This window comes from Galeopterus variegatus, unplaced genomic scaffold (genome assembly GCF_000696425.1).
Source record: "Galeopterus variegatus unplaced genomic scaffold, G_variegatus-3.0.2 Scaffold20, whole genome shotgun sequence".
Lineage (NCBI taxonomy): Eukaryota > Metazoa > Chordata > Mammalia > Dermoptera > Cynocephalidae > Galeopterus > Galeopterus variegatus.
Genome location: NW_007726131.1, coordinates 1,200,633 through 1,215,093, shown reverse-complemented (window position 1 = coordinate 1,215,093; position 14,461 = coordinate 1,200,633). Strand labels below are relative to the sequence as shown.

The 14,461-nt window shown below is 36.3% G+C and overlaps 1 protein-coding gene across 1 annotated transcript in view; it reads right to left on the bottom strand.

Annotated features, from left to right (window-relative positions):
- SRPK2 (SRSF protein kinase 2) overlaps window positions 1–13,015 on the bottom strand; it is a 132,092-nt gene extending 119,077 nt beyond the window's left edge. Inside the window, exon 1 of the mRNA XM_008567985.1 lies at window positions 12,806–13,015. Coding sequence (XP_008566207.1) covers window positions 12,806–12,843 — 38 coding nt within the window. The 5' untranslated portion in view covers window positions 12,844–13,015. The remainder of the gene's footprint in view (window positions 1–12,805) is intronic.
- Between the last annotated feature and the right edge of the window lie 1,446 nt (window positions 13,016–14,461).

Genomic DNA, 14,461 nt, shown 5'->3' with positions numbered 1-14,461 from the left:
TGAGGGGTTGCCACAGGCCTCAATCCCACCCTTCCTCCTTCCTCCTTCTTCCATCACATTTCCTTCCCCTTTCCCTTCTCCCCCTCCCTACCAACTGCTCTGCAACATCATAGAATGTAAAAAAATAATATTAATAAAATAAAATAATAAAAAGAATTTGGGTTTTTTTTCTTTAAGCTCTGGATAAAATTGAATGAAAAGAAAAACAAACTGAGGCTAAATATTGTGTAGTGTGTGTGAGTGTGTGTTTTAAATACCATAAACTATAATCTATATTTATCTCTTTTTATCAGACAGAACATATAGTTGGAAAATTGTCCATATCATTTTATCTTTCCCTTTAAAACTAAACATTTAAGAAACAAAACTGGTTTTGCCTTAATAGACTATGTTTTAAGTTAGCAGAATATTAAAAAGAGAACTTAAAATCTGATAAGTATGATGGCAGATAATTAAACAATATTTTTCTCCTTCAGAGAAGAAGGGGAACTAAACATCTCTTAAGAAAATAACTCAAAATAACTTTACCAAAGGAAGAATAATTGGAAAATGCAATTTCCTTTAAATTACCATTATCAGTTACAATAAAGGAAATAAACTGCTTTACCCATACAGTATAAATATTATCAGGATAGAATGGGCAAAAAAAATAAGAAAATGGATTAGGATGGAGCTTAGGAAAGAAAGAACAATAAAGGAAACCACACTCTTTTCTTTTTTTTTTTCCTTTTTGTCTTTTTTCGTGTCTGGCAACGGATCTCAACCCTCAGTGTCGTGCCCGTACCGGACCAGGACTGGCAACGGGATCGCAACCCTCGGTGTTTCGCCCACACCTCGCTCAGCCAGTGAGCGGGAACCGGTCTGTATGTGGGATCCGAACCCTTGGCGGGAGCGCCGCCACACTCCCAAGCGGCGCACTGTAGCAGTGCGCCACCGGGCCGGCCCAAACCACACTCTTTTCTAAATGAAAAAAAGAAAGGTCAAAATAACAGTTCACTAGCATTCTCATCTGAAAATAAAGTCCAGTGGTTTTTGAATTTTAAAATTAAGTAAAATTAAAATTTCAATTCCTCAATTATGCTATCCACATTTCAAATGCTCAATAGGCTTTGTTAATATTACAGAACCTACCATCATTGCAGAAAGTCTACTGGACAACACTGGCCTAGAATACAGTCATGAGTTGCTTAACAATGGGGGTATCTTCCTAAGATATGCATCATTAGGTAAATCTGTTGTGTGAACATCACAGAGTGTACTTACACAAACCTAGGCTATTTGGTATAGCCTATGGCTCCTAGGCTACAAACCTGAACAGCATGTTACTGTACTGAATTCTGTAGGCAACTGTAACACAATGGTAGGTATTTACCTATCCAATCCTATCTAAACATAGAAAAACGCACAATAAAAATATGGTTATTATAATCTAATGGGACCTCCGTCACATATGCCATCCATCATTGACTGAAACTTTATGTGGCGCATGACTGTGTTTTAAACAATTTATAGAAATTTTACATATCCACTTTATATATCCACTGAGCAAAGAATTCTGTAACAAACTGTTGACAGAAAACACTGAGAACCACTTCAAATTACTAACTTTAAATTAGGAATACTGTAATCATGGTTAACCACTTATAATATAGAAAAAATACATAAGGTTTAACAGGCCAACCACCTGTGTTTGGAAAGGAACACCTCTACCTATCCAATTAAGGAACCCCCACCTTCTTTTTAAAGCCCTGGAGAGAAATGAATTTCATAGCCTCTTTTGGTAATCCATTTTGTTGTTTAATACTCCCAGTGCCAAGGAGTTCATCCACCTTCTATCACTCACATGGTAAATAGTGCCATAATTTTTCCACCCATTTCCAGAGCAGATGAGTAACATCTTGCCACCAAGACTACAGTATATCTTACAACCCTCCATTCTAGAGAGAAAAATGCATTTCTTTAGACTTTGTTAAAAAGACATTACTTTATATCCACATGAGCATGTGTATGTTTTAAACACTGGCAAACATCTCCCTTGCTAAAACATTTCAATGGCTCTTGGTAAACTTCAGTATAAAATTAAAAGACCTTTCTTTATCACCTGGGTATAACTTACCTCTCTCACCTATTTTTCCATCTTTTCCTATAACTCTTTCCCAGTCTTATGAAATTATTCAGAGTTGCAAGATGGTACCACAACATTTCATTTCACCCTGACTTTTCACAGGCTGTTTCCTCAGCCTCTAATGCTATCCTGAAGAATTTGGACTTCAGATTCCATTCATCTTGAGACTGTTCAGCAACCCCCCCCCCCCACCCCACACACACGAAAAAGAATTCCAATTCTAGCAAAAAAAAAAAAAAAGGGAAGTCTTGACTACAAAGGTGACTAGATTTCGCAATAAAGTTATTGAATACTTTCTGGACATCCACAACTCCCTGGTTTAATAAGGAACAGAGATTCTTAATTTCTGCACATCTTTAAAAAAAAAAAGAAAGAAAGAAAAAGAAAAAAAGCCAACCATCTGTGTTGAATGTGTTGTCATCTGTCTGTAGTGAGAAGCTTGGATCACATAACTTCTTGAAATCCCTTACAAAATGAGGACTTATTAGCATAAACAGAATACCCAAATTTGTTTCTCATTGATTGATTTAAGTCACTTAACTGCTAACATCTAATCGATGGCACACTAAGTACACCTCAGGTGTTTCATAAATGCTTGACTGAATACAAGAATGCACTGCAAGTCTCATACCTTGCTATAGCTGATTGTAATGACTTCGTTTTCACTTATGCACACCCTATGAAACACAGAAGGTGCCACAGCAACATTTGGCTTTACTAGAGGAAAGAGCTAAGGAGCAGAAACACTGATAAGTCAACACTGTCTAGCATATTGTTCAATGTCATCTATACAACACTCAAAAAGAGATTATTTTGAGAATCTCAAATGAGCATGCAATTGAAAATGTCCTCTTATACACTGCCAGTCACTGTAAATGTGTACCGTTCTGAAGGGCAATTCAACCCTCCTTATCAAGAGCCTTACAAATTGGCTTTGCAGATCACTCTACTTTCAAGATCAAGACTCAATAAATAAAACTATGGTACATCCATCCATACCATCGTCTTAGTCCTATCCAGCCTTTAAAAACGATACTATAAAAAGTCATGCTATAAAAAATTATTTAATAACAAAAAAATTGGTATTGACTTTCGGTAGCTTAGTATGTGGTTATTGGAGCAGTGATCAGCAGTGTTGGCATATTGGATATGCCTGAAAAATCCAGAGACATACCCCTCAACATGAAAGTAATTTTACCTGTATGACTTCAATCTACAGATAATCCTTAGTACTCACAGCATTTGAAAATCCCTTACAATAAGTCTGCACAGGTCTGTGGCTCACAAATTATGAATATATGCTACAGCACAGAAGACAAATGTTTACAATGAGCTGAATTGAACAGCAGACACTCCATTTTGAAGGCTATGAGTTTTTGTTTTGTTTCTTAATTTGCACCATCATTTAAAACAGAGAGGTTTGATATAAAAATCCAAATTTTCAACTTGTCTTAAAAAACCAGAAGAGCTGCCAACACTTGGCTTGTATTTCCACATGGCGGTAATCAGCAAGCGCTGATCAGTAACCACTTCTTTACATGGGGTTGTGGTTTCCAGCTTTGTAGAGGCCACCTGACCCTTGTCACTCATTTGCCATGGCCCTGGTAGGCAATTGTGTTAGTAACCCCTTCACCCACACTTGGTTTTTTAAAATAAGTTTCCCAGAAATGCATTTAGTAGTTACATGCAATTCTTTTAAGACGTCAAGGGCCTTAAAAGTGGGTATTGTAGTGTCATCCGTGATGCAGTGCTCACACTGCATGCCCAAGAAATGAACCCAGATACATCACAGGCAAGCCACCCATCAACGCATCTTCTCTACAAATTTTGTACACTATTATATTCTGTACAAATCCTACATTTCTGTGCTGCTTTTGCAGCTTCCTGATTTCCAAACTACTGAGTGGCTACTGCATAGCAGCTGCTGATAAATGTTGTATGGATGAATAACAAATATAATCTACTAAAATTAGTCTTAATTTCTTCCAGCCCCTGGTACATAAAAGATTCTGTTACAAAAGGAATCCGCACTGTGATTATTAAGAGTTATTTTTAATTGTTGCTATTGGTATAATAGCTGTTTACAGTTGTTCAGAACTTGCCTGATAAATTCATCATAACCTACCATTGAGTTAGGAACAAGAAGGGATCCCAACATGAAAAGAAAGTACTACTGCTGGTATGAATACTATCTTAGGTGATACTTGGAATTTGGTATTGAATTACAGATGCTCCTTAACTTATGATGGGTTTACCAACTGTGAGTTGAAAATATTAAGTCGAAAACCCTTCGTAAAGTCAAAAAATCTTAAGTTGAACCATTCGTAAGTCCAAATGTTCCTTCCTTGACTTAGCATAGGGTTATGTCCCAATCCATACATTACAAACCACTGTTAAGTTGGGGACCATCTCTACAGTGAATCACAAACTGAGGAAGTTACTCCTTTTCTAAGGTTCTTTCAATCCGACTGTATCAAAGAGTAAGTTTCATTTTGATGCTAACACATATTTATACCCCTTTATGAAACTTGCCAATTTAATTTCCCTTGTATACAGAGCCTTTACCAGACAACAGAAGCCAGTCAGGATGTAATAGTAATTGTTTTTCAATGCAAATGATACAAGTTCTCCATTTCTGGTAAGGATGCAAAGATTCCATTTTAAAGAAAATTAAGTTTTTAGAAAGCATTATTACATCTCATTTTATGTGTATTCTACTACAACTAAAAATAAACAAAAAGGCCTGAGATCAAGTATAACAGTACAGTGTGGACTGTGAATGTGACAAAAGGCACCAAAGTAATATACAAAATTGTGACATTTGGGCAATAAATTGCTATGGATTGATGTGCCATTTTGGTACAGAGATGCAAAGTGTTCAGATTTACTTTAATTTCCATTTCACTTTAAAAGAAATGAAATGTAAAAAAAAAAAGTAACAAACTGTGTATTTTTACGGTGATAGAAAAATCTAAGATTTGTAACCTTGACACTTTAGAAGAGCTAACATAAATTAGTTTATGACTATAATTTATTAATCTATGCCAATACCATATTTATTAATCTATGCCGATATTCTAGAATAATGGTATTATTATTCTAGAAATAGATTATTCCCTATACCAAAAAAGTCTTCCCACAAAGTTCATAATTTGTAAACTATAAATGACAATATTTGTATCATCATCATTTTGTGATGAAAGCACTTCTATATTTTGTGATGAAAGGACTGCTATATATAAGATCACAAAGTGGGGTTAATAGTAAGTAAACCAGTAAGTAGATCAAATGTCACTGATACTCCCCACTGTCAAACAGCAGCTGTGACAAATGCTACAAAGGAAAAGCACACAGTCCTGGAAGGGCTTATAATAGGTGTAATTTGAGATAGGCAGTGCCGCCTTAAGATGGGAGTAATGAGAACAGCAAAACAGCCAGGCAATAGGGACGTGACCAAAGTAAGAAAAGTACAAACCAAACTTAGGCTGGAGAGGGAGATAAGGAACAGAGAGCATAGGCACTCACTGACCCAGATAGGGAGTTTATTTTGTCCCAAGAACAATGGGAAGACAGTGAGAGGGCTTTAAAAATGGAGTGACCTACCTGATCAGATCTGTGTTCTGAAAAATTTGCACTGGCTGTAATGCGAGCAACCATCCACAGGAACATCAGGAAACAGAATCAAAGTTTAAATTGATAACAAACAAAATAATTTAGAAACTACTGCATCTTGACCATATAAGTATTGAGCAACAGAAAGGCAGCTCAGATACTGTCATTTTTTCTTACAAGAAATTATAATTACACTTTTATTTTATTTAGGTATATGATATAGAAACTTTAGAGACTAGCTCTCTGCTCTACAATTTTCTACCATGTGAGACCTCTGCATTGCTGTAAAGCCACCACCAAAGAAGACCCTCACCAGATATGTTCCCTGGATTTGGACTTCCCAGCCTCAGAAACTATGTCACTTAATGAACTCCATACAAGAGACAAGGGAAAGAATGTCCGAGTACAGGCATTATGCCTGCTGTGGCACCCCTCACCTTCCTGGGCTTGACCATGTGTCTTAGAACATGAAAAGAAGGGATTCATCCTACTCTGCTCCCTTTTGTCATCTTCATGGCTGACGAGCAGACTTTCTCCATCTTCCCTCAGGAGGCCAGATCTTGGATACTCTGTCCTCTACTGTGGGAGGTACTTCTTTCTATCTATCATCTATCTATCTATCTATGTATCTATCTATCTATCTATCTATCTATCTACCTATCTGTCCATGCATTTTTAATTGACACATGATGATTGTACATGTTTTTGAGGTGCAGAGTTATATTTAAATACCTGTGTGCAGTGTACTGTGAGCAAACAGGGTAATTGGCATATTTATCATTGCAATAATTTATCATTTCTTTGTGATGTGAACATTTGAGCTCCTCTTCTAGCCAATTGAGAACATACAATAAATTAATAATTATACATGTGAAGAAAAAACCTTTAGAGACTAGGAACAGTATCAAAACTGTTATGATTTCTTGGTCTCACACCCTGAGGGGTGTTAAGGTGGAGAAGACTGGCACTCGATGGAGGGGCTCCAAGGCTGAGATGGCTGAGCGCCAACAAAGGGGGCTTTGATTTACTTCCCCAGTTCCCAGACCAAGATTTTTCTTCATATGTTTTACATAAGCTTCTAATAAGATTTAATTGAAGGACGTTTTGCCACAGAAACCAAGTCTGAAAACACATAAACACCTAAGGCTTCTAGGACCAGGTTAAGTCTGTGGGAAAGTAGTGCCTCAGGTGGACTACATTCTATGGTCCCTTTCTGGTCTAAGCTTCTCATCCTGATTGCCTTCGTGAAAGTCAGTACTTAGAAAATAATCCCCTATCTGCTTCTATTCTTCCTCAAAACGGTTCAAACTCTGGGTGACACTGGCAACCCACCACAATACTAACCGAGGAGAAAGAAGGAAAGAAGGGCCGGCTCGGTGGCGCACTGCTACTGTGCGCCGCTTGGGAGTGCGGTGGCGCTCCCGCCGAGGGTTCGGATCCCACATACAGACCGGCTGCTCACTGGCTGAGCAAGGTGTGGGCGCAGTTGCGATCCCGTTGCCGGTCCTGGTCCGGTACGGGCGCGACACTGAGGGTTGCGATCCGTTGCCGGTCACGAAAAATGACAAAAAGGAAAAAAAAAAAAAAAAAAGAAGAAGGAAAGAAGAGAAAGAGAAGAGAAGAAAGGGAGTAAAAACATATACAGTACCAAGTTGGTACCAAGAACCTGGAGCACAGCCGGTAGGAATACAGGCTGGTACATACACTTCAAAAAACTGGCAATATCTACTAAAACTCGGCAATTCCACCTCTAGGAATACACTCAATAGAAATGCATGCAGGGGTTCATTTACCAAAGACATGTATACAAATGCTCATGGCACCACTATTTCTAATAGCCACAACTGGAAATGTCCCAAATGCCCATCAATAGTAGAATGGATAAATAATTGAGGCACAGTCATATGCTATACAGCAATGAGAGTGAATCAACTGCAGCTACACACAACAACATGGATGAATCTCATATAGGACACACTGGGAAAAGACAGACCAAAAGCATACACAGAGGGTTTCTATTTATATAATGTTCACAAACTGATACAATTGAAGAGCCATAAAAAAAAAAAAAAAAAAAAAAAAAATTACTCTTGATCCTTACCTTAATACTAAAACCCCAAATGAATCACAGACTTAAATATAAAGAGCCTAAAACTTCTAAAAGTACATCTAGCAGAAAATCTTAGTGACCCTAGGCTTGGCAAAGATTTTAGGTACAACACACAAAGCATAAACTAAAAAAGGGGGGGGATCGATAAGCTGGATTTCATAATGATCTACAGTCTGTGCTCTTTCCCATACATATTTTCAAAAAAAATAATAAAAATTAAATAAAAACCAAAAAAAAAAAAAACACAAGAAATGAGTGGAGAGAAGACAACACAATCAACCACACTGACATTTCATCCCATCATTTAGAAAAAAAAAAAACATCTCAAATACATCTATCTTGCAAGGAGAGAAACAAAGCCAGTGGTGGCTGAGTGGGGGTTGGAACAGGGTCAGGGTTTTCATTGAAGAGAGAATCTTGGGCTCTCCTCCCATAACTACTGTTAATTCACCACACAGACATGGAGGAAAATATATTCAACATAAGAGCAAATAAAAGACACCTTGGTCCTGGATCCTTTTCTCTCCAATATCCTTTACTTATTTCCTCTTCTTCTGGTTCCTTCCTTATTTTTAAATTTTCTCCCTTCCATTCTCCTTATTCTTCCAGGCTTCTCTTTTTGCTTACTGCAGCCACAACGTCATTATCATATGCCCTTTTTCTCTTCTCTTAAAAGTCTCCAAAATAAGAAAAGGAATTAAAATACACACACACACACACACACACACACACACACACACACACACACACACACACAAAACAGCACAGGTTTTTTAAGTATCTGAAATGTCCTTATACTGGGGGAGGGACAACATACAATCTCTATTACTTCTCACTACTCCTGCTTATACATCATTGGTATAATATAGGCCACAGCATAAATATTATAATGACACTTTCTCCCTCTCCTGAGCAAGGCAGCTAGCAATTTGTAAAGTCAGTATTTACTAGCTATCTGGTATGCTAACAATCAAGACCAGTACTTCTTATTCATTCCAGTACAAGTTTAACTACCCCTTTTCAACACTAAATAAAAGTAAAAACAAAAAAACATGCAAACGAAAAGTAATGATCCTTTTAGTATCTGTTCCCTGAGAAAATGCAAACCTATATGGCACGTTTATCTAGTTCTTAACTTTTAATTGATTGTGAACTTTACTCACCTCAGAGACTCCTCACACTCAGGCCTCCCTGGGTTCAGCCTATGTGGATTGGGAATCATAGCTCCCAGCACTCTGGCTCAACTATTCTTTACTGATTAAGAATTGTACAATATTGCTACCTGAGTAACAATTTTGTTACTGGAGAAGTAGCAATGGAGTTCAACAAAAATTTTAGTACAGCAAAATGCCTCTGTTCACCCAGGATCTTTCTGGGATGACTTGTCAAAGAGTCCCCCCAACAGCCATTCCTTCTATACATGTACGTACACACATTCATATTCTCATTCTCTCTACATCTCCTCCCTTCCTCCCTTCTCTCTACAAAGCACTTAGAACTGGTATCTGGACTGTTTAACAAATGATTACTATCTTTTTCTCTAGCTATTATGGTTGTTACTACTCCTCTTCCCCACCCACTCTACCCCACAATCCCAGAAGTGCTATAGTTAAGAAAGGGCAAGAAAAAGAAAGAATAACTTGAAAACCTAGTTTTTCAATTAAATATTCAGTTTATTTTATTACATTAAATGGGAGTAGACCAGAAGTAAAACTGTGCCTGGCACCATCTCTACCATGTTTAAGATGAGTACATCCATTCATTCAACAAGAACTCAACTAAAAAAAGAAAATACTTGTAGTATGATTTACTCTTAAAATCTCTTGCAGCAGCTATGTCTTCCTCTAAACTAGCCATAAGACATATCATTTTTTATCAGGCATCTTTTTTTTTTAACTCATTCAATAAATGTTCTCTGTGCTTAACTGAAAAAAATACAAAACCAAAAAATAAACTGTAACTTTTTGTAACCTCATTCGTTTTGGTCTTTGGTCTTGTGAGTTAGCCATTCTATGGACCTCCACTGTTTTATTAAAGGTAAGAAAATAATTTCAAATTTCAAGGTGGCCTTGAGATCTGTTAGGATAACATATTTTCTAATTTAGCCCCAAACAACCTTCAAAATTCCCTTACAATTTTACTCCAAATCATATTTGTATTTTTCAACAAAGGAATCGTAAGACTCTACAAAACTAAATTAGGTTTATTTTTGGTTTTGCTTTTTCTATTTTACAAAATTGTCTGAACAGAAATAATTCAACCAGTATCAGCTCTCACAAGACTAGCAATTTCCTTTTACTGGGTTAAAAATATGAGATGGAGGGCCGGCCCCGTGGCTCACTCAGGAGAGTGCGGCGCTGGGAGCGCCGAGGCCACGGGTTCGGATCCTATATGGGATGGCCGGTGCACTCACTGGCTGAGCATGGTGCGGACCACACCGTGCCGAGGTTTGCGATCCCCTTACCATTCAAAAATATATATATATACATATATGAGATGGAAAAACTATTAGAAACATCATATCACAATTTCTCTATTACATTTTGTATCTAGAAGTACTGTTTCTCCACTCAATTCCCTGAAATACTGAAAGATCATTCTATACAGCAGGAAGAAAATCAGTTGCGGTGAATGACAACTTTGGTTTCTCACAACCAAGTAGCTTCTCCTCTCTTTAAGGAAAGAGGCAGGGTTTCTTCATTCTTCCTATCAGCAGATACATGGGAACACTGACTGTATGTAAATTCCAAATATCTTAAAGACTTAGACCACCATGACTCAAACCACTAACTTTCATTAAAGGAAAAAAAGTCAAAGCAAAGACTTCCAAAATGTAGGTGACTGGTGAATTGAAGAATGTGATAGTAATGCTACGTGATACTATAAGGTATTAAATTCCTGGACAGTATATACTGTTACCAGGCCATGATTTTTTTTTTAAACTTCAGATTCTTATTTTTCAAGTTCTTTCAAACAAATTAAAAAGACAAATGATTTGACTCTTCATTACCGTATGACTTTTAATAAAGAAGAGGGAAAAAACCAGTATCTTCTATTTTTAATATACTTCCATTAATGAAATAAAACTATGTTTGCAAACTGCTGGCTGATCCATAAGCTACATTTGTAACTCATTAAGTCAGGATATCAAAACTGCCAAACATATCTCGAAGCACCCCCCAAAATAATAATAAACAAATAAAACAGTCTCTGGTAAAACCATGTATAAAGTTATCATAAGCACAGTGGCTGACTGCTAAACTCTAAAATCATGACCACATGTCCTCCCTTTCCTTCAAATAACCAGAAGAGTCTAAATAAATAACTAATGAACAAATAAAATCACCAAAATTGTTTTAGTATATCTTTCCTTACAGAATATATTTTAACCAGAAAAATCTCACCCATTCCTAACTTGTTTCTCAATAATATTCATCCACTCTGTTTAACCCTCAATTTATCAACACAGAATTTGTGATACTCCAAAAAGCTAACATAATTATTACTGTCATCTCATTAAGTATGTTCTTCCTAATACCGAACTCTAATATTATAGTTGACATCTGGACCATTCACTATTTACACCACCACCCTCCTCTCCCCTTCCCATCACCACCATTTTACTGGCAGAATATTCACAAGCTGAAGACTGTTTTTCATCTCGGCAAACAGAATGCTTAAAATCAAATGGCTAACCACAAACCAGAAGTTAGAGGCTACATAAAAATAAACACAAACGGTCCCAAATTCTTCTAGTTTCAATCTCTAAGGAAAGCTGTAACATATCTTTATTTGTAATGCCCTAAGTTATAGCCAGAAGCTTTTCACCTAATTATACTAATAAATCAACTTAACATGATCATTTTGCCATCAGATCATGTCCTTCATATACTAGTGTACTTAATAAAATCCATTTTATCATGGTAGTTTCATCAACTCATATTTTTTCAGTGTTTTTCTTTATCTTTCCTTAACTACAAAATTCATATAATATTTTCCTAAATATTAAATATATGAACAAAAAAGATAACCCTGGAAACCAACCCCCCCAAAAGATAAATCAACATACCTTAAGTAGAAAATGTTAACATTAAGTATAAATTACTAGGTAACCAAGGAAAGGTAAGTAACAGCTATATGTTTAAGAACCTCAATTTGGAATATGTAGTATACACAATTTTGGTAAACAGAAGTGGACACAATATCTACAAATCAAAATAGGCAACTGTAGCCTCATTTCTGACTTTAGATAAAAATATCTTAATTCTGTTTATTAAGGCAAAATAGTCATTTTAATAAAATATCTTCTTACAGGTATAATCATATGATTGACAGATAGAATAATTGCTTTAAAAATACTTCTGAGTCATTTTGTCCTTACCTGCAGGCATGAACCATTACTGCATGCAGTGACTGTTCCATTTCCTAGCACAGACTTGAAGAAGCATCATATCTCTCTTTCAGAACGTGACTAATCTGTGGGTTTGCAATTCCTAAGCTATTTACAAATGGCACTCCCTTTCTCATAAGAAAATACTTATTACAACCAAAAATCGAGTATTTTTAACCTAGACCTTACAAATAACCTTGGTAATTCTGTGTAGCAGTAACCTCAAAATATAAAAATTTAACAGTAGTATTTCCTTAAAGCAAGATTTTTGTTTGTTTTTTGGCTCAATTATTTTTTAAAGCTTTCAGCAGCTGTCACACATGAACCAGCGATCTGCTGTGTTATGCTGTGCATGCTGCAGCTGATTAGGTTTCACTATTTTTTAAAAAATCAATTACCCTTCGCAAAAGCAGAACAGCTTGCCCAAATACACATCTTCAATACAGCACAATACCAGCATGCAGAACAATACGTTATACAGCAAACTTGAGAGGAAAAAAAATATGTCCTGGTTTGTTTCTTAGCAATGCTACACCATTAATTGTTCATGCAAGAGATGTAGCTGTACCTTTCTGAAGAGGACGACTTCTCAGAGTTAACTGACATCAGCAGCTCAATCTTCTGCTTGATTTCTGGAAAAATCAGAAAATATTCACAACCAAGATTGCCTGCCCTTGCTTTCAAGCCTTATATCAAGAGATTTTTCTTCTCTAATCCCTTTTGTTCAGAATGAGGCCACAAGATTCGCAGTACTTCTGTTAGGACTGGGATTCAATGGTGCTATAAAGGGAAAAAGCTCCAGAGGCATCAGGCCTTGCTAAACTATGCACATGACTGTTTATGAAAGCAGGAAGTACCATTTCTTTTAAGCAGAGGGGTGTTTTCTTTTTTAAGGTAGAACTAGCATGGCTCTACAAGAAGATTTTAAATTCAGCAAATTAAAATACAAATGAAAAATGCTAATGTCTGAATTCAATATACTAGATAATTCGAGAAGCCTCAATAATTATGTTACAGGCTATAATGAACAGATATGCAACCCTTAGCTGCTTCTATTTCACTAGCCCTAAAAAATATGGCTCAGTGAATCATTTTTGTCACTTAAGAATGAAATATTAAGCCAGAACCCCAATTTATGGATTAACATTTTTTAACCTTTGTTATAATTTCTTGATTATTTTCATTAATGATATATTTAGTATCTAGTCCCTAACTCCTTTTAAAATATACTTATTTTATACCTTAATTTTCCCCTCCTCCTTCGCAGTACAGTACAAGTGAACAGCAACACCCAGTTATCGAGCAGAGATAATATACTTGGTCCTTTTAGGAAAGGACTGACAATGCCATATACCACAGATATAAGCACCAGTTCAATTTAATTAAAAGATAATTGCTGATGCTGATTTGGAAAGGATATAACAGACTAAAAGGGAAGAAAGAGTGAAAATAAGAGTGAGAGGCAGAAAATTAAAAAAAAAAAAAAACCCTAACATTTCCTTTAAAATACCAATGACTGACCTAAAGCACATAATTTTAAGTGAATAAAATTGACTTGGTCCTCTTACCCAGACTATTCCACATGTAAAGCTGTTTTCCTATTCCTAACAAGTATTTCCAACTGAATTTTAAAAATTAAAGTATGCTTTCTTAATAAAAAGTTCACATACTAAAAACAAACAGTACCACTCAATGCTATAAACACTCTCAGGATTTCAATGTAGACCTCGATAGTTTTGTTTCTTATTTTTTAGGGGTAAAACAAATTTTAATTTTTAGAAATGTTGATTACTGAAATCAAAGTGAAGTAGAATATGAAAAGATGTGAAGGAAAAGGAATAAAAATCAGTTGCATAAAATACAGCAGACCTGTACAGAAATAGCCTCTCAATGTTGTTAAAATAAAGGTTTTCCCAAATTGTTTAAGCTTATGACCAAGGGGCATTATAAAACCAGCATGAATATCTGATGAAAGAACAGAATCTACCACAGGCCATGGCCAAACTGCCTAACCACTGGAGAGAGCACTGAGCACAGTGGCTACATGGGATGACAATGAGGAAACTTACCTTGAGGATTCTTCAGTGGATCACAGAGCCGGGCACACGGTGCCACATTGAACACTCAGTAATGTCCTCCCCCACCCCACTCCAGATTTTTAAAAAGTGAAGGCACTGCCTTGGATTTAAAAGCAGGCTCCTCCATCATCTTTAATAGTCATAAG